The sequence below is a fragment of the Cebidichthys violaceus genome, unplaced genomic scaffold, assembly GCF_023349555.1.
Source record: "Cebidichthys violaceus isolate CVI_PGR_0920_01 unplaced genomic scaffold, fCebVio1.0.p SCAF_1, whole genome shotgun sequence".
In the NCBI taxonomy this organism is placed as follows: Eukaryota; Metazoa; Chordata; class Actinopteri; order Perciformes; family Stichaeidae; genus Cebidichthys; species Cebidichthys violaceus.
Genome location: NW_027176262.1, coordinates 19,220,118 through 19,239,705, shown reverse-complemented (window position 1 = coordinate 19,239,705; position 19,588 = coordinate 19,220,118). Strand labels below are relative to the sequence as shown.

The 19,588-nt window shown below is 39.2% G+C and overlaps 2 protein-coding genes across 2 annotated transcripts; one reads left to right on the top strand and one right to left on the bottom strand.

Annotated features, from left to right (window-relative positions):
* Window positions 1–828: 828 nt before the first annotated feature.
* Window positions 829–14,998, bottom strand: ddx6 (DEAD (Asp-Glu-Ala-Asp) box helicase 6). The gene is made up of 14 exons (XM_068713937.1): window positions 14,899–14,998; window positions 13,516–14,120; window positions 13,348–13,411; window positions 13,091–13,195; window positions 11,680–11,809; window positions 10,338–10,484; window positions 9,120–9,214; window positions 8,869–8,991; window positions 8,601–8,729; window positions 8,158–8,274; window positions 7,518–7,581; window positions 5,031–5,132; window positions 4,696–4,875; window positions 829–4,063 (listed from the first exon to the last, which is right to left on the bottom strand). Exons 2-13 carry the CDS (start codon window positions 13,710–13,712, stop codon window positions 4,700–4,702), a joined length of 1,449 nt encoding a protein of 482 aa, XP_068570038.1. The 5' UTR covers window positions 13,713–14,120; window positions 14,899–14,998; the 3' UTR covers window positions 829–4,063; window positions 4,696–4,699.
* A 1,516-nt stretch (window positions 14,999–16,514) lies between these two features.
* Window positions 16,515–19,525, top strand: LOC137874943 (C-X-C chemokine receptor type 5). The gene is made up of 2 exons (XM_068713926.1): window positions 16,515–16,587; window positions 18,218–19,525. Exons 1-2 carry the CDS (start codon window positions 16,558–16,560, stop codon window positions 19,298–19,300), a joined length of 1,113 nt encoding a protein of 370 aa, XP_068570027.1. The 5' UTR covers window positions 16,515–16,557; the 3' UTR covers window positions 19,301–19,525.
* The last annotated feature ends 63 nt before the right edge of the window (window positions 19,526–19,588 follow it).

The following is a 19,588-nucleotide window of genomic DNA, read 5'->3' as shown; positions in this document are numbered from 1 at the left end:
ACACATAAAGGTTTAATAGATTATCGGACCATAAATGTGGTCAACATCTCTCACTCGTTCCCTCAGTTTCGTTATCTGTTCTCACTCGTAGCTCTGCTGGTGGCCATAGTCTGTCATACTGGAGAGCAATTCATGTTTTGTTCCTTTATAGTTTATGTGTGTGGAATTCACAACAGTTGTGCAGAACAAAATAAGCATTAATAAGGACAGGAAAGTCCTCCGTTTTGTATCCGTCCTCCTCAAAGCCGCTAACCGTGACTTCAGACAGGCTGGACATGCCGCTCGCTAATCGCTCCAATAACAGTCGCTTCCTCCGGAGACATGCAGACTTTAACTGAACAGCTGCTAGTAAAGACAACAATGTCACTGTAATCAGTTTTCCATGTTAAATGAACCTGGTAGTCGATTGGTAATCAATATTTGAGTTTCCGGGAAAGGGTCACGTGAAGGGGTGTGATGAATCAGGGAAGGACACGTCGTGACTGCTAAGAACCAATCAAGTAGCAAACGCAGGTGTGGGCGTCATCGTTTCCAAACGTATCCGTTTTAGAACATCCACATGAATACGCAACCCCGGTGTTTTTCAAACTCCTCCGTTTTCAGTGCTTGAAGAGGCTGGGGTAGTGCTCAACGTAGCAAAACTTACGAGTCTTCAAATGGAAACGGAGTAGTGTGGTCATGGCCTACGACGCAAGGAAAGGAAGCAAGTGAGGGAAACGGGGATGCAATTAAGAGACTTGGGATGTACCCTAAGACATTACATCTGTCCAGCTGTGGAAGAGGTTTAACAAGGAACTGCAGTGGTTGCCAAGGACAACAAAAACACAATAAATTTCAGTGAGCTTTATTATCAACAAAACTTTCAATTGAATCCAATAATATTCATGACATCTTTTAAACTTAAGTCCATTGTAAAATTAGCGTCACTGAAAAATTTGCCAATTAAATAACGACCAAATTTCCATTAAATAAAAAAATATTAACTCAGGCTTTGAATTCTTCCTTAAATCTTGGAGACTTTTTAAATAAGGTTAACTCCATTTGAACATTTAATTTGAAAAAAATGGGCAACTTTTTCAACTTTTTTATACCCATTAACATAACTTTGGAACTTTAGATCTTATCCTGTTGTTTTATTGCCCAAAGGCTCCTCCCCCTTTTATTTCACTGATGCATCAGTTTTGAGAGGAATCCCAAACGGACTCCTCCCACATCCTCCACAGATAAGCAGCCAGATTGTACACAAAAGCTGTATTTTCGTAAATGTTTCAGAGCTATCAAGAGAGGATGAACATGTGCATCAGGGCAGCAAGAGCATTAATTTAGCCACCCCACAAATTAAAAAAAAAAAAAAAAAAACACCTTAAAGAATGAGACAATTTAGTTACTAAACTCTCCAATTAAGTCACCCAATCCGGGGCAAGATGCTCTTGTCTCAGTCTTTAAGGTTTTCAAAATGGCAGCCACTGGCAGTAAAGCAGCATTCCATCAAGAGGTAGCGATGCACTATATCTTGAGGGATCGTCAATTTTAGCTCCGAGAGCATTTGCTGTGGCGATTACTGCCAGTGGCTGACAAGAATCAGGCAGCTGCCAAGTGCCTGCACAATGAGATCCCTGTTCACTCAGCTAACGCTTCATTTCATTTGAATATGTTTAACAAATACAGCCCTCCCACCCAAATCCAAAACAGCCAAATTAGATGTACCAGTATTTAGGGGACAACGATCGAGCTGAGAGAACAGGGATCAGTCCTAACCAATGAGAAATAAAAAAGGTAATTTTTAAACTGATCAACATTGTCACACAATTTGGATTTTTTTTTTTTAAAAAGACATTAAATTAACAAATGTGCAATACTACTTCTCATTGATTAGAACAGTCTAGAGAGCATCTCACCATAACAAAAGGGAACCTCATTCGCAAAAAGGTTCCAGCTGATCAAACGAGTGGTCAGAGGACCGCGATGCAGAACGAGGTCGTCATGTTGCATACAAATGCAAAAAACAACTGTATTCCAAACCCCAAATATCAACACAATACAGGGCAGAGAAATAAGCCATGAACTCAGCAGTCTGAGGTGCCCACGATATTTTCTAAACAAGCAGTCCGACTAATAGTAATATGCAATCCTTCATGCCCATTCCCGCTCTGTGCCATTTTTGTGGGTTGTTTCTTTTAGATGTTCTGCATCACACTTTTCTCCCATTTGGGCCTCATGGGAGTAGAAAAAGCAGTGCAGTCCGTGTTATTGCACTGAACCCATCTCTCTGTGCGTTAAGTGCAGCCCAACCTGCTCAGGTTGTTGTTTTTTTTAAATGAGGCGTCTTTGGTTAGCTGGGTTTAATAAAGCCAGCTAACTTGAAATGCACAGAGAGAGAATTCCTGCTACATTTTTAGGTCAGATGATTCATTTTGATGCATTTGGCAAACATTCTTCAAAAGGGGGAACAGAACTCTATAACTTCCTCCTTAACATGTGTGAAGTGATGTAGCCGTGCTTAAAGAGCACACAGAACGTAACAGCTAATATCTCTCCCGGAAAATAAATTCTCTGCCAATTCGGCTGCACTGCGAGAGCGAGTAGTACTACTACATGATAGAATATTATTTTCTCTTCCAATAACAACACTCAATATAACTGGAGATTTCTCTCGAGTGTCTCAAGAGTCAGTTGCACAAGTTAAGGCTGGTGACAACAAAGAATTCATTACTCAAATGTCTAGACTGAACACTTGTTAACACTGGTAGCAGGAGAATAAGGGCAACAATTTAAACATTCTCCATTTAAGTGCAGCTTTGAAGAAGTGCACTCTGCATTAATGGAAGGGGCTAAAGATTAGTGAACTCTGCCTCCAAAAGAAACATTTCATGCACAAGCTCTTTTAAACGTTTTAGATTCTAATAAACTCTGCAATCTCTAAAATGATAAATAAATTCTCAGGCCAATATTGCAGATCTAACAAACCAAGTTAAGAAAAGAGTCTCCAGTGCTAACAAGAGAGAAGGGGGGTGGGGGTGGGGTCTTTTCAGTTTGTTGGCCAGCCTTTTGAACTTGTTTAAAACAATCTTAAAATGAAGGTATATACACAGGGTTTAAGGTGCCCCCCACATGTTGGCTGCACATCTCGCAGAATAAAGTATGGCCATCCATAGGAAGGTGAAACACAGGACAAAAAAACAAAAAAAAGGAAAAGAAAGAAAAATGCATTCCCTACAATTAAACTCCACCGAAACAGGAATCCTCATGACTCATGGTGTTGAGAGGCTGCTTATTCATTTTTAGTGTTCTGATGCTGAAGACGGAGGAAAGGTTCTGGGTCTTTTAGAAGCTCAAGCTTCTACACAAGCAACCGGACAGTCTGGCTGTCTCTTGAAACAAAATCCAGCATCTCTGTCCATGGAACATCCAAGTTTGTCCTTGTTCATCAGCCAGACTCAAGTGCAGCGAAGCCAGCAAAAAAAGATCATTCAGACCGACCTCCCTCCTATTCATCTCCACTCCTTGCAAAAAGGATGACCCAACCAAAAACAGTTATGACTTCACCTATGCGGTCGGACATTAAACTAGTGTAACAAATTTTCAATTAGGCGAGTGTGTGGTATGACGTGAACAAGATGACGGATAATGAAGGGTTATTACTTTAGAACGAGTTGATCTGCTTGTTAAGGCACTTGATACAAATTGGTTAAAACTTCCCAAAATAAAAACATGGAGAATGGAGGGTGTCGTATAGCGGTCTGTTGGTGCTGGCTTGGCGTCATTGGTGGATATGAATCTTCACAATGTGCATTGATACATTTTCGACTTGGTCCCGTGCTTTCCTCCCGGTGCACATGTCTTCAGGGTGTGTTGGTGCAGCATTGAGCCCCATAAAAAGGCAAATGAGTTCTTCCGAAACGCGTCCCGTCAAAATACACATTCCTTATGGTGGCATCCAAAATAGGAAGACAGACAGAAACTGTACATAAAAAATAAAAAACGAGAACTCCAAGACAAGGGGGGATGAAAAAAAAAAAAAAAAAAAAAAAAAGATACAAAGGGGAATGGAGGTTTGACTGATCTGTAGAGAGAAAAGAGGGAAAAATAAATTAGTTGTTTGGATGAAATCTGGTCTTATAACTCAAGCTCCATTTACATTAGAACCCCAAAAATGCTGACATAATTGTTTAGGCTATTTATAAGTGTTGAATGATTTCAGTATGCAGGCATGAATAAACAAAAACGAAATCAGTACATTAATTTGCACACTGTCATGGGTCCCTCTTTATAGATTACTTGTAATCTAATTATACACCATGACAACACAATGAGGACTTCTTCCTTGTAAAATCATCTAGCTGGTCATTTTCAGGACTTGTTGCACATATTCCTACGTCTTTCAACATGTAAGACGGTAACAGACCTTTCTCACAGGGCACGTTATTACTGGGCACAGCAGGCAACACATCATCAAGGTAATAACAGTAATAATGGATAAATTACTTTTAGTTGTGCCAGAGAGTTATGCCAATGCATACTAATCTACTAATAGAGCATTTGCAGAGCAACATGTAATGTCTGCCATAATAATCTCTGATCCGGCCTGCGTGTTAAAACTGCTGCACCGACAGTAAATGTGAAAACAGGAAAGGAGTTAAATTATCCTGACAGAGTAAATATGTGTGCATACTGGCCGTCAGTGTGTGAACTCACTGGCTCATGGCTTGACTTCTTCGCCACTCTCACTGTGGTACTCGGCCACATAGAGGCTCTTGTCGATGATGCCGGGGATGGGCTTGATCTCCGTTCCGAGCTGCTCCTCAATCCCCTTCAGGTTGAAGCGATCATCATAAGTGATGAGGTTGATGGCCAGACCCAAGTGTCCAAAGCGGCCTGATATTAAGGAAAGGTTCAAATTATTATTTTATCATCATCGTGTGCTACCCAAAATAAAGTCTTTGAACCAGAAAAGTCTGCACAGTAGAAAAACAACCAAAACCACCACCTACACCCACATCTAAACCCACACCCACACGATGGGCTCTTACCAGATCTACCGATGCGATGAAGGTACGTTTCTCCCAGCTTGGGAAAGTCAAAATTGATCACAACATTCACAGCTTGAATGTCAATTCCTCTTGTGAAGAGGTCTGTAGAAAAAGACGGCAAAAAAAAAAATCAAACCATCAACATATCAGACATCTGGATCAAAATGTTATGTACCCACAGAATAAGAATTTCAGGATGACAAGTGTGAGGGGGGGGGGGGGGGCAATGTAGTTCATTTTGGCCATGATCTTTCTCTCTAGCAAAGACATCTCTGCATGAAAAATGTAAAGTAAAACATCTATCTCGTAAGTGAACAAGAATCTATGTGACATTCAGAGTGCACACTCAGTCTTCACTAATACGCCAGGAGAGCCAGTTTCAAAAGGCAGAAACAATCCTCCTGCTGGAAATTCAAGTAGCGTTTTGACCACAGGCAACTCTGGTTAACAAGTTTCATAAGAAAAATAAATAACATTTCTGAATTATATTGTACGAACACTGAACAAACCAAAAGGCTACAGATCACAATAGGCTAGAAATCTAAAAATATATTTTTATGCTGTGAAATTAGTTACGCAATAGAAACACATTTGCAACTGCTATAATGAAAATGATAATTACTTCCGCTTTTGTTTTAGCTTGTTCTGCTTTTGCCTCCAAAGGCTGCTTGAAAGCTAAATCTTTTTTGGGGTTTAGCAGTAAAAATAAACGGACTATGACGGAACAAATAGTTCCTTTTTCACATAAATCCTTCCGTAGTGCTCTGCCACCTGCGCTGTCATATGTATCACAATGCCAATGTTACGGCTTTAAGCGGGCGATGAGGGGGGGGGGGGGGGGCACTATACGGGTATTGCCGATACCAGATCTCCCACTATTGATGCATGGTAACCATAGCAACCACTCCCCACTTTCTCTATTCAACTTGTGACAGTTACAGACCTTAGCTCCACTTTAATGACTTGATCAAGGCTATTTTCTGTGTATACAAATAAATCTGGTTCGTCTTCAGGCCTTACAAAACCATTGCTACAAATCAGATTTATGAAGCACCCATGCACATTGTTTTTACTATGAGAACATCGCTTAAGAATAGAAAGGTTTTAGTGAGACATAGCTGCATCATTTCTTTAAACATTTTAACCCCAGAAATGTTCCACTTTCTGGCAGTCCAGCCTTTTTCCACCCAACATTAGAATGATGGCACAAATGGACAATTTGCCTTCAGTGTGTGTTAGAGTGGCACTAAGCTTGACTATGTACATTTCATAACTGTTAATAGCAATACCCCTAAAAAGACAACCATCATTTAAATAATTTTTTCTCTGTACAAAAGCTTTAACAAGTGTTTTACATCGATTATCAATTAAAATGCATCAAGGTCCAGTTAGAGAGAACTTCTTCATACAAATTAAATAACAAAGCTAGTATTTTATTGAAGCATTTCATTTTTAAATTGTAATTTTATTGTCTTTGCCCTACAGCTGTAAATTTTGTTTATTCAGGGTAAAGTGATGTCACTCAAGAAAACCATGATATTATATTTTTCTCATCTTCTGAAGAGAGAAGTGTGTGTTCAGGTACTTTATCTGTGGTTATTTAAACCACTTGTTTCAGCTCTATTCCTCTCCCTTTACATCACTGTTGGTCAGTGAATGAATGCGTTAAGATTCTGATCATAATGGGCTCCTAGTTTATTTTCTGTCTTTATTTCAGATGTGAGTGAGTACGTTTGCTGGAAGGATGGTTGCTTTGTCTCGTAGTGGCGCTTCACAATGCTGCTTTTAATAATCAGTCTCTGAACACACGAGACACTGGATTTGAAATGCCCGTAGGAAGAATGAACATTTAAGAGTCTGTCCATTATTGGTTATTAAAGAATCTGGTTAAGAACGCCACGTGAAATAACTTCTGACTCACGTACTTGTCCTGTTGCGTCTCTCTCACGTGTGTAAATCTCACAGGAGTTGCGATGCTAATCAGAATACACACATTTGATTGGCTGAGTAGCATCACGTAAGATGACAAATGCATGTAATTCGTGGTGTTTCCAGGACCGCTGAGCAAGTGTCGCACAGGCTGGACAAGGTGTGCCGGTTAAAAAAGCGCTCCGCCAAAATTAAATAATTCTCAATTATCTATTGGTTGTAGGGTCAGCAGTACTTGTTGCTATATTCGAAACAGTACCAATAGATTAGCTCAACGCTGACGTGTCAGTCAATTAAGTTTTGAACAAGAACATACATATGCACTTCCAACACCTTTACACTGGACATATTTAATCTTTGGCAACTCAAAGAAATGGAGGTCAGCTGATTGGACTCGCTTTAAAAAGTCAAACAGCTTATAGGTTTTAATAGCAACCCTGAGTGGTGAAGAATCAAAATCCAAGCACTGTGCATCACAACTGCATGGAAAACACTGGAATCTTTAGTACACCGTCTCACAATAGCTTCTATAGTATTTCACAATGCTCTACCACTTACCAGTGCAGACGAGATTCCGGCAGAGGCCGTTTCTGAAGTCGTGGAACACACGGTTGCGATGCTCCTGGAGAGCAGAAAACATGTCATGTGAACCTCATGTGTAGTGGTTTCTGTAATAAAACTGTGGAACCAGGTTATGAGTCTAAAGCTCTATTGTTATGGTCTGTAAAACTTTTACTTTGTAAAGTACAAGCTAAACTGCAACGCTGGGTTATAATTTGAATAGATTAAATGTATTCAAGGTAGGCAATCCGTATTTCCCAGTGTTCGGATATTAAAACAATTAAAAACATTTCTCCACCTAGCTATCTTTTTTTTTAAATGTATGTCGGACGAAGGTTGTCTATTAAGTGCAGAAGAATCCCTGATTAAAGGCAACCTGTAGTAGTAAATGACAAATACATATAGTGTATGTAGTCCAGATACCAGTTTCTCATCTGGAAAAAACTAGTAGCAGCAGCAACACTCCAGAAATAGAGCGTTGGTGTAGACTGAAGTGAAAGGTTATGCACGTCTATGGGATGCACCATTTTAATGCACACCAAAAGTAATAGGAGCAGCTGTTCTGGGTGCCATCCATGTGTATTTTGGTCTTAAAGTTGGTAGAGCTGGCATTTCGGAGGCAGTACTTTGAGCTGACCTGTCTCATCTTGGCATGAATGTAGAAACATGAATAACCAAGCTGGGAGATCTTCTTGGCAAGGAGTTCCACTCTCTGAGAGGAGTTGCAGAAGATTATTGACTGGTTGATCTGGAGCTGTACAAAATAAATAAAAAAGCACCAACAGCAGTAAATCCTGGTGAAATCAACGTTTGAATTGTGAGGATTCCAGCCATTTAAAGTATCCAATAATTTATGTACAATGCAAAACAAAAACACAACAAATTGTATTAGGACTGGTAAAAATAAAATATAATATAATATATTATAAATATATATATATATATATATAAAAATATAATATATAAATAAAACAGCATTTGCACTATGAGACTGGAATCCAGTTGGCATTTTACAGCAGTTTTAGACACATCTGAAATGAACCAACACAGGATCATGAAGTGCAAGAAGGCAATACTTACCCTGGAGAACAAGGTGTTAAGGCAGTGGACCTTTTGCCTTTCAGTTACATAAGCGTAATACTGAGTCACACCCTTCAGTGTCAGCTCCTCCATCAGGTTGATCTCATAGGGTTTCTGCAAGTGTGCATTCTACAAAGCAGATGAAGACAGGAGTTGTTATATTCAGGATGTGCTACAAATTATGGCGGCAGAGTTGTTTATTAGTAATAAGAAATGATGAAACAAGTACTTCAGAAAAAAATAAAAAAATAAAATAAGAAATCTGTACCATAAACTTCTGAACGCTGAGAGGGAACGTTGCAGAATAAAGCAGGATTTGCCTCTGTTTGGGCAGGAAGCTCAGCATTTCCTCCATCATAACCACAAAGTCCTGAGACAGGAGTTTGTCAGCCTATTGAGCAGAGAGACGGGGGGGGGGGGGCACATTGAGGGCCATTTAAAGAGAACGCTTCAATACGAAAAAAGGTCACACTTCTATATTTAGTATTAAAGCCATATTGGTCAAACTATGCTACTTACTTCATCCAGAACGACCATCTGCACTTGATTGACTTTGGCCACTCCTTTCTTGATGAGGTCTAAAATTCTCCCAGGAGTGGCAATGATCACATGTACTGTAAAATAAATAAGGCAATAAATATAAGATACACAGGAGCGTCACAAAAGAATGTCAGTGTTAAGTCTTGACTGAAGATAATTAAATGTATAGCCTCAGTGTAGCATTATGAATGTAAAACAATTGTCCATTACACTGACAACATTAAGCGCAACAACCTAACATTGTGGTTTTGTGATAAATCACTTTTAATCATAAATCAAATTTAAACCAAAGAGGACAGAGTCCATTCACTTCCAACACCAAAGAAAACAGTCCCTTCACATCCACCCAAAGAAGACAGAGTCCCTTCACATCCAACCAAAGAGGACAGAGTCCCTTCACATCCAACCAAAGAAGACAGAGTCCCTTCACATCCAACCAAAGAAGACAGAGTCCCTTCACATCCAACCAAAGAAGACAGAGTCCCTTCACATCCAACCAAAGAAGACAGAGTCCCTTCACATCCAACCAAAGAAGACAGTCCCTTCACATCCAACCAAAGAAGACAGAGTCCCTTCACATCCAACCAAAGAAGACAGAGTCCCTTCACATCCAACCAAAGAGGACAGAGTCCCTTCACATCCAACCAAAGAGGACAGAGTCCCTTCACATCCAACCAAAGAGGACAGAGTCCATTCACATCCAACCAAAGAAGACAGTCCCTTCACATCCAACCAAAGAGGACAGAGTCCCTTCACATCCAACCAAAGAAGACAGAGTCCCTTCACATCTAACCAAAGAGGACAGAGTCCCTTCACATCCACCCAAAGAAGACAGAGTCCCTTCACATCCACCCAAAGAAGACAGAGTCCCTTCACATCCAACCAAAGAAGACAGAGTCCCTTCACATCCAACCAAAGAAGACAGAGTCCCTTCACATCCAACCAAAGAAGACAGAGTCCCTTCACATCCAACCAAAGAAGACAGAATCCATTCACATCCAACCAAAGACAGAGCCCCTTCCTGTCAATCCAGAGATTTGCATTATAATGTAACGAACAACCCAGACACATTCATTGTCTTTTGCTTAAGAGGACAGTTTAGAATACCAAAATGAACATTTAGCAGTTTCAGATAAATATGAGCAGCATTTAGTATAAAGAAAAACAGTTTCACAACAATGTGTGTAAATTGTTTACCCGTTTCATCGAGTCTCATGATGTCGTCACGTAGGTTGGTTCCACCTGTGGTTGCCATTACCTTTACGCCACCCATGTGTTTGCTGACCTGGATACATATTTGGCTTACTTGCAGAGCCAGTTCTCGAGTGGGCACTATGACCACAGCTGGAAACACAGAGACGCGTACTTGAGATAAGACTACTCACACGTGTATTAACCCTGAGCTAGCTTGGCCTTAATTTGGACACTTAAACACAGCTCTTTCCTAACCATTAAAACCATCAAGACAATTATTACAGGGAGAAACTTTAATGAATGAATGAACGAACGAACACACACAAGCACAAATTTTGCTCTTAAACTACTTGTACTAGTGATTTAGGAGAACCTGTTGCTTTCAGAAGTTATTGTATTTTGACTTTTCTCTTAGGTACGAACACAATTTTCAAGTGGTCCAGACCTGTTGTACGAGTCATGTGCAATTAGTTGTTTTTACTAATGGATTGTGTATTTCATTACTTAATCCTTTATGATTATCACCCTCCCGTTGCAATCATCTATTGCCTTGCTGCGTTACAATGTTTTTTTAAAGCCATTTTCATATAGAACCATTTGGTCGTTATTCGGTGACAGTATGCCCCTTAGGTGACACTGCATTAACAGCACTCGTCATTTTTTTCCATTCAAGGTTTCTTAATTCCGCTGCTGACAAAAATTTTGATTTTCTTTTATGGATTTCTAAAAGCAGGACTAAAATATTTGAACTTGGTAGATTCTTTGATGCCATTTTTATGAATGAACACTTCTGGAGATATGGGGCGGTATTATTGGGGCGTTACTTATGCTAATTTCCTATTCTCATGAGCCGATGCATATTTAAACACACGTGGTATTCATCATGTTGACGTCATTTACAGGTATCGGAGTTTAGAAGTGTTCGCTGAATCTGACATGGCACACTTCAACGAGCACGACACACGAAAAAAAGAAGAAAGTTAAGATAAGTATACAAATATGTTCCTGCATGAGACTCATTGTTACAAAGACACCTTGATTAGTGCTTTAAGACATTACATACAGTGCAAACAGAAAGCAGTTTTATACACAGAGGATGATCATTGAATTGATGTTTTTACTCCATTTAAATAAATCCATACAAACAGGTCTGCATTCATTTTAATTAAGGATAGATCTAGAGATATTGTATTTACTATCAGGCTAAGAAAACCAGCCAGTATTACCTTTTGAAATGCTGGAACCTCAGAATTTTGGTTTGAAAAATGAGGGACTGATTAAGATCAGGAAAGAGTTGAGTGTCAACCTTTTGACATTTACTGGGGCAGAAAATGAGCTTCCTCACCTTGTATGAAGTCCCTCTTCAGGTCAATGCGTTCAAGTAAGGGAATGAGGTAGGCTCCACTCTTTCCCGTGCCATTTTTGGCTCTGGCCAAGATATCCCTTCCTGACAGTGCAATGGGAATACTTTCCTCCTGCACAAAAAGCAGTAATGACAGATTCATACACAATACTACTTTTTATGGATGGGTACAAATTATGTTTGCTTGAACAAAATATATTCAAACATTCAATAGTTGGTCACTTAAAATAACATGCAACATGAGAGACTGGATGAAAAGTAAAAGAGCAACAGTCCAGGGTCATTGGCCTGATAATATCTGCCAAACAGGCTGCTCAGCAAAGCAGGGTGAGACCTTTTAGGGGGTATATCAGAATGGGTCAGATAAGGAGAACTCAAGGGATCGTCAAAGTCATTCAAATATATAGTCTGGGAACCAAGAATTCACAAAACTGCATATCAATTATATGGGGGTGACCGTGGCTAAGTGGAGAGCAGGGCCGCCTTTCAGGGGATCGGTGGTTCGATCCCCAGCTCCTGCCTCCTGCTCTACTAGTCTCATGTCAATGTGTCCTTGAGCAAGACATTTAACCCCAAAATTGCTCCCGTAGCTGCATCTACGGTGTAGATAGATACTGAATTGTAAGTCGCTTTGGATAAAAGCGTCTGCTAAATGACCGTAATGTAATGTAATGTAATCAGATAGTTTTTGAGATTTGAGTCTGGACCGCAGTGGTTGACTGACCAACATTGCCATGGCACTAGTATAACAAACGTTAGGGTTAACCCAACTCGAGAGACTGTTTTACAGCGTTTATTTTCTCCTGCAGGAGACCCATTATTTGCCTTCTGGTCTCTCTTTCTGCTCTCTCAGCAATGCAAAGGAGCACTTTGAGGGCATGATGTTCAGTATCACCCTTTACACAGGACACAAAAAATAAAGCAGATTAAAAATAACTAGATAAAATTCACATACTCGAAAAAAAATAAAAAATAATAATAATTAATAATCGTTGAATCAAATGAATAAAATTATCAAAAAAAAAATTGGTAATAAGAATTTATAGAGTGTATTTAACTCTCTTACACTAGCAAGGCTAAAAGTAATTTAATTTCAAGTGTAAAGGCTTACTTCCAAAAACACTATTATAACCATGTCCAATTCTTAACCTTAAACTCCACACTAAGTGTAAACAGATCCCCATCGTTCCGTTTTGAACTAGACGCAGGAGCTATTATTTAAAATCAGCAAAAGTATGAAAAACTTATCAAAAGCATGGTACTGGAATTACTATCAGGTTTATTTTCAAATGCACCGAACTCCATAAATATGAAATTAGGCACCTTACACACAAAAGACACCTTCTTGTCCAGCTGTCAAAAAGGATCAAATCTGAGTTGTGTCTGAATGTACCTGGATTGGAGACGGCTTTTCCCAGCCCATCTCAAAGATTCCCATGAGCAGCTCCCTCTTTAGGCAATAATCTTCAAACTCGTTGCCTTTAGTTGCAGTCACATCCTGGAATCATCATAACAAATTAATTAGCATTTGATTAACAAAGCATTAACAGAAGGACCCATCAAAAGCACAAGAAAAACGTGTATCTGCAATTTTTACTTCCAAACTGGAAGATTTTCATCTCAATAAAAGGAGATCCATCTTGTACAAACCGAAGTTTTCATCCTCATGTCTTTTGGGGGCAACTTCAAACTTTTCTTCCAGTCATCTCCAGGCCTGTGGAGGGTTAAGTTCTTGTAAGCAACAAGCATAAAAAAGAATTGCTAGTAATACTTGTGCCAACATCCAAATTTTGGGATTTCTTGTATTGAACAACTTACTTGATGACAGCATTAGTTGTCGGGGCCAGTTGGGCGTTACCATTGTTGATTGTGCCTTTCATCTGATTAAGTTGCTGTTGTTGAGGACCTCCTCCGCCTCCACCTGGTGCTCCAGCAGGCTTAACTGAGCCTCTGAGCTGTCCATTCTGGTTGGACAAGCCCAAAATCACTGGGTTCTCTGTCCTGGCGGTACTCATGTCTACTTAGCTTTTCTGCTCCAATAGCAATGAAATGTTTTACAGTCTCTAAATGAAGTGAGTCCAGTCGGCTGGAACCACTCAAAACTTAAGATTGTCCTTCCCTCTTGAGACTTTTTATCATCCAAATGTAAATTGTTCAAATCGTGTCACAGCAGGTTCCACAACAACGTTGCAGTTTCTGGGACATCAAGTGTCAAAATAAACAAATCCCCCCATTTAATTTTCAGATATCTTCGAAACACGGATTTCCGAAGTAAATCAGTTCTTAGCATTAAAGTAATCTGCCATTGTCACATGTAATATCATATACCAGAAGGCTTAGCTAGCTCTCAAGTGTTGGCTTGTTTATCTGGCCATCTTGTGTAGCGTCACTGAGCCGCTGCGTCCTCTCAGGTTTCTCCAACCCTGAAACATACAAAGACAAAGTGTTAAAAACATCGTACCCGACAAGAAATGACAATTGTGTGACAAGAGGCAATATGCTTTATTTAAATGGTATAGAGACATATCGAGATAAATGTAGCTGATCAATAAGCGACAGCAGCGCTACAGTGCTGGCCTAACGTCATAAGTTAGCTACACAGCGGTAGCTCGTAATGTTGTTTAGTTCACGTACGTTGAACGTTGCTAACGCTGTGAAAACAGTGTTGAAATGCGGAAGGTCAATCACATAAATAGATTACCTGTAAAGTTACCTCAATTTCACAGCCCATGAATATTAATTGGATAAATATTTGAACACACGGCTGACCAAAAACATTTGCTGTCTGTTAAATCCAACCGTGTAACTAACGTTAGAGGGTAACCAAGCTAACGTCAAATATCTGGCTAACTGACGTTAGCACATGACGCTTTAGCTTCGTGGTAATGTTATGCGGTTTCGGTAAACAACGTTAAAATACCAGTTTAATAATATTTTAATCCAGTCGGTATGTTATAACGCTAGTGCAACTGACACCTTTCCCAAAGTTAGCAAACAAACAAAACTAGATATCCACCATCAACTAGCTATCGTCGGCTTGCTCAGTCGAATCCATTGCCGTGCTAGGTCTGCTAGCAAGCTAACAAACTGGCTAACGATGGCAAACAGTGAACGCTAACTGTAAAAGTCACCACGAAATAATGGAGAATCTGGTTAACAACTACCCAGAAATATAAACAGTCTACATGTGCATGCATTTACCTTGGATAACTTCAATAATCGGTTCTCTATGCGGTGTTTATAAGGTGTACTAATTTTTTTTTAGCTGACTACGAAAGAGTCTTGTCAACCAAACGTTCAAGATGGCTTCCACTCGTATTTGAACCCGCCCCCATCCAACGAATCAGCTGATTTCATTTCAAATCAGCGATTTACCTTTGGGGTGTTCTGTCAAAATCTACTGATCCGCATCTACCGAACCCGAGTTTTTGTTGGTTTTCTGTGCCGTCAGTGAACTCTTTTATTCAAATGTAGGTGGCATACACTCATGTATTGTGCTTGCCCTGTATTTGTTTCTCTAACCAAATTGGAGAGTAAAAATGTGAAAATTGATAGAAATACAAACCCAAAGGAAATACAGGCACTGTATGTAAATTAATCTTAACAGGTTCTGTTAGTAAGATGAATATTTCCTGCAAGTTACCCAAGATAATCACTTCCTGACATCTTTTATTTTGTAAGTGCCTTTTTACGTTTCGAGTTCTTTACTTTGAAGTCCTTCTGGCGTAACCGGAAGCAGAAACAAACTCGTCAGAGAGCAGTAACTTGACTTCGCATCAAAAAAGTAAGATAATTGACGGTGCGTTCTAAAAGAAAAGTGTTCGTAAGATATTCCTCTGCAATAAATGTTTCTTCATTAACGGTTAAGCGCCTAGCTGGAACGGGAACTAGGTATTGTGTGTTTATTGTGTTTTATGACCATGTTTAAAATAAACAGTATTTTAATTTCATTACAGTTAGACTGCACTCTACTGCTCCATATCATACTGTAACCAGGTTTATAAAGCCTACATACTAATTACAATAGTAAAACATATAAATATATTTAACAGCTGAGTAGCTAGCTGCATTAAGAAATAGTGGATAATTAGAGCGTCATGGTTTTTCTAGTTTTATACTGGTGCTGCTTGCAAAAACAAAAAAGTGACATAGCAGCTTTACATTGTTATTGCTACAAGAAAAACTGGAATCAGTACGTGACATTTACGTGCCAAGGGCAACCATTGTCTGATCTGCAGGCTATTGCGCAGCTCCACTCCACTGGAGCAGTTGGGGGTTGAGCGCCTTGCTCAAGGATTCGTCGTGTCCTCCCCCACCAGAATGTATCCTGCCAACGGCTACAGCAGCAAACTAGACTTTCTGAACCTCCCCCGCTCCAAGTATCTGTAAGATCATGGTAAATTGGAAATAAGGGCTGTGTTAACCTTTTTTTTTTCTATAAATGATGCAATCAATAAAAACAAACTGATACCAGTCACACAGCTGGATGATGTCTGTGGTGATCTCGGTCACACCAACATGCAACTTGTTATTATTGAGGATTTCTGAATGTTGTATTCATAAAAAATGTGGTCTTTTTTGCAAAAAAAAAATACCCAAATAACTCAGACCAGTTCAGTATGATTGCCTCTTGCTTGTCAAAAGCTAAAATACACTTTGGGTGTTTTTACTCGGACTTCCATTACTGCTCATGCTTAAAGCCTATTTAAAGCTTTTGTCTGATTTGACAGGCTGTTTCCACCAAAACACACCCCCAATGAAGAAATAAGCAAGACAAATAAGAACAAGCACTAACAGGAAGTACAAGCACATTTCACTATAAGGCAGTGTAAGATAGTCAAGTGACCAAGATTTACCAACATGGCTGTAACAAACACCTTAATCTTTGAGGTAAGACATAATTAAGAATTGAATGGTAAATTGCTGTAGATGCTCTTAATGGTCTATTTTATACAAGTCGGTAATAATCTGATCTAAATCCAATTTTAGTTGTGCCAATGTAGCATTTGTGTATATTCAGGTTTTTTTTAATAAACTTAAAACAGTAGGTGCTATTGTAAGCAACAGGGTAAGTCTTACTGTGATTTAGTGTGATGGCAAATGTCCTTTAACTGCTCGTGGACACCTTCCGTTAGATTCAATCTACTGTTTCAGGCAGTATAGCGTGACTCTTTAAAATGTTCTATGCCTCTGCTGCTGGATCTGGCATTTTAATGCAAGATATTCTAAGGTTATAAGCAACATGTAGCTTTTTAAATCGTCACAAAGTTGAGAAACATAATACATATACTGCAGTAGCTTTAATTACTGAACCGTAAACATGCCCCGAAACAGATGCAGGTTTGCTACATTGGGTGTATACTGCTTCTTTCCTGTTTACTCACCAGGGAAATAAGCAATAATGACATTCACTGTAATACATCCTATATCATTAAAGCAGAATACTGTAGGGTGATATATTCCATATTTCTAATCATAGGCTTCAAATAACTTGCAACTAATTTATCACCAAACTGATGTAAAAGGTAAAAATATTATTTTACACAAATGCTATCTGTGTTCAAATCACATCACATCACATATTATCTTTCTGATGATCTTTATATGAATCAAATGGATAAACTTGATTTTTGTAGAGGAAATTACATTATAAATGTTGAAACATTGTGATATAAGAAGAGAACTGTAGTAGTCTGAACTTTAGGATCAATAATAACATTATATCAGCATATTCAAATAAGATTATATAGTTTTAAACTTTAAACTTTAAGTTTAGTTTTAACAAACAACATTTTCATTTATAAGAAGGGGACAGGTATGACAGAAATATCTAAATATCATTAAAACAATATTTACCAGTCTTATTCAAAAGCACAATTTTGTTTTAGAGAAGTTCCATGACAACACAGGAGTAACTTTGGCACAAAGTACATTCTGCTACTAATATTACCAGAGGATGTATTCAGTGTTGTGCATAAACTTAACATTTGATCTATATTTTAATGAAGATACACAGATATGTTTTTGGTGTTTTTCTTGGTCACTTACTTAATGCCATTATGAGAAACGGTCATTTTTAGGCTTTTAATTGCTGTGATTTCTCCAGCAGATATATTAACATGGTTGTTGATTGGGGAGTAAAAATAAAGCGTTAATTTATTAGTATACAGCCAAAGTAGGATGTTTTGGCATATTTGCCCAAAATATCTCCTAGTTACTGTTAAGGGGAAGTGAAACAAATCTGGCCTATTCTGTTTCCTGCCTAATCATTTGACTGACAAAACCGGAACAAAAACAATCAAAACAGTGCTTTTAAAGCTAAGCTAAAGCATTGATAAATTTTTCATTTCATTATTTAAAAACAGCTATTAGAATTTAGCCCAAATCGTTCGAGGAGACAATTGTGTATTATTCCACACACACACACACACACACACACACACACACACTACACAAAGTGATTCTCAAACTGTGATGAGGTTATTAAAATGACCATTTTCCTCCTTATATCTTTTTACAGGTGCTAGACACAGATGTGGCTCATTTCACAGATGCGGATAATTTCACAGATGCATATGATTATGGAAACGACACTGACGTCTGTGATGATGAGGGGACTGCCCTGCGGACCTTTCATGCTGTTTTCCTACCTGTGCTGTACAGCTTGATCTTCCTGCTGGGCGTGGCAGGGAATGGCCTGATGGTAACAGTCCTCCTGAGATGTTGGCGCCGCCTGCGCATCACCGAGATCTACCTGCTGCACCTCGCCGCGGCGGACCTCATGCTCCTTTTCACATTTCCTTTTGACATAGTCGACAATGCCGCCGGTTGGCTTTTTGGGGATTTTCTCTGCAAGCTGACGGGCCTGGTGAAACATCTTAACCTCCACTGTGGGAGTTTCCTTTTAGCTTGCATTGGGTTCGATCGGTACTTGGCCATTGTTTATGCCATTCCTAGTATGCAAAGTCGACGTCCGAGAACAGTGCACCTAACATGCATAACATTATGGCTGGTCTGTTTGGGGTTATCAATACCCAATGTGGTGTTTCTTTCTGTGAGAGAAATCAGACAAGTATCTAGGCTCTCCTGTTTCTATCATGATTATGGTCTCCATGCAAACAACTGGGTTTTGACTAATAGAGTCTTAGATCATGTGTGCTTTTTCCTACCTCTGGCTGTCATGAGCTATTGTTACACAGCAGTGGTGGCTACATTGTTCAAGAGTAAGAAAAGCCAAGCAAAGCAAGGCGCAATTAGACTGGCTTTACTCGTCACTCTTGTCTTTTTCTTCTGTTGGCTGCCATATAATATCACCCTACTGATAAAAACTATGGTAGACCTGGAACTCATGTCGTATGAAAGCTGTAAACTTTACATCCTACTGCAATCAGCCCTTGATGTGACGAAAAGCCTCGGTCTCTCACACTGTTGCCTGAACCCTTTCTTGTATGCCTTTGTTGGGGTGCGCTTTCGCAATGAGCTAATACAATTACTTTGTAAATTGGGCTGCAGCAAATGCCTACCTTCTCTCCGAGCTCAGGGTCACAGTCGACCATCCATTTCTGATGGAGCAACGACTACCAGCATCGTACTCATCTTATAAACCTTTGTACAATGCCAGCTGGAACTAAAATGCTTCCGTTCTACAGCAATTAATTTGTACAGTAATGATGAAAAATGTCATTTTATCAAATGTTCTGACAATATAGTACCCACTGCAACTTTGATTGCATTTAAAAGATGTTTTATTTACCCAGTCAAGAAAATGTTTTTGCTTGTACTTTAGCTACTGCTTATTGAATTCAATAAAGATTTCATATATTATACAGCAACCGTGTCCCTTTGTCAGTGTTCGCAAACAACAGTAATTGACACAATAACCAAAGCTAAA

Excerpts from the sequence above, each read along its gene's own strand:
- ddx6 (XM_068713937.1), bottom strand. The coding sequence starts at position 13,712 with ATGAGTACCGCCAGGACAGAGAACCCAGTGATTTTGGGCTTGTCCAAC. Across the intron at positions 11,810-13,090 it reads AAAAGCCGTCTCCAATCCAG|GAGGAAAGTATTCCCATTGC; the intron begins GTACATTCAGAC and ends CTTTTTGTGCAG. Across the intron at positions 10,485-11,679 it reads GAAGAGGGACTTCATACAAG|CTGTGGTCATAGTGCCCACT; the intron begins GTGAGGAAGCTC and ends CTGTGTTTCCAG.
- LOC137874943 (XM_068713926.1), top strand. The coding sequence starts at position 16,558 with ATGGCTGTAACAAACACCTTAATCTTTGAG. Across the intron at positions 16,588-18,217 it reads CAAACACCTTAATCTTTGAG|GTGCTAGACACAGATGTGGC; the intron begins GTAAGACATAAT and ends ATCTTTTTACAG.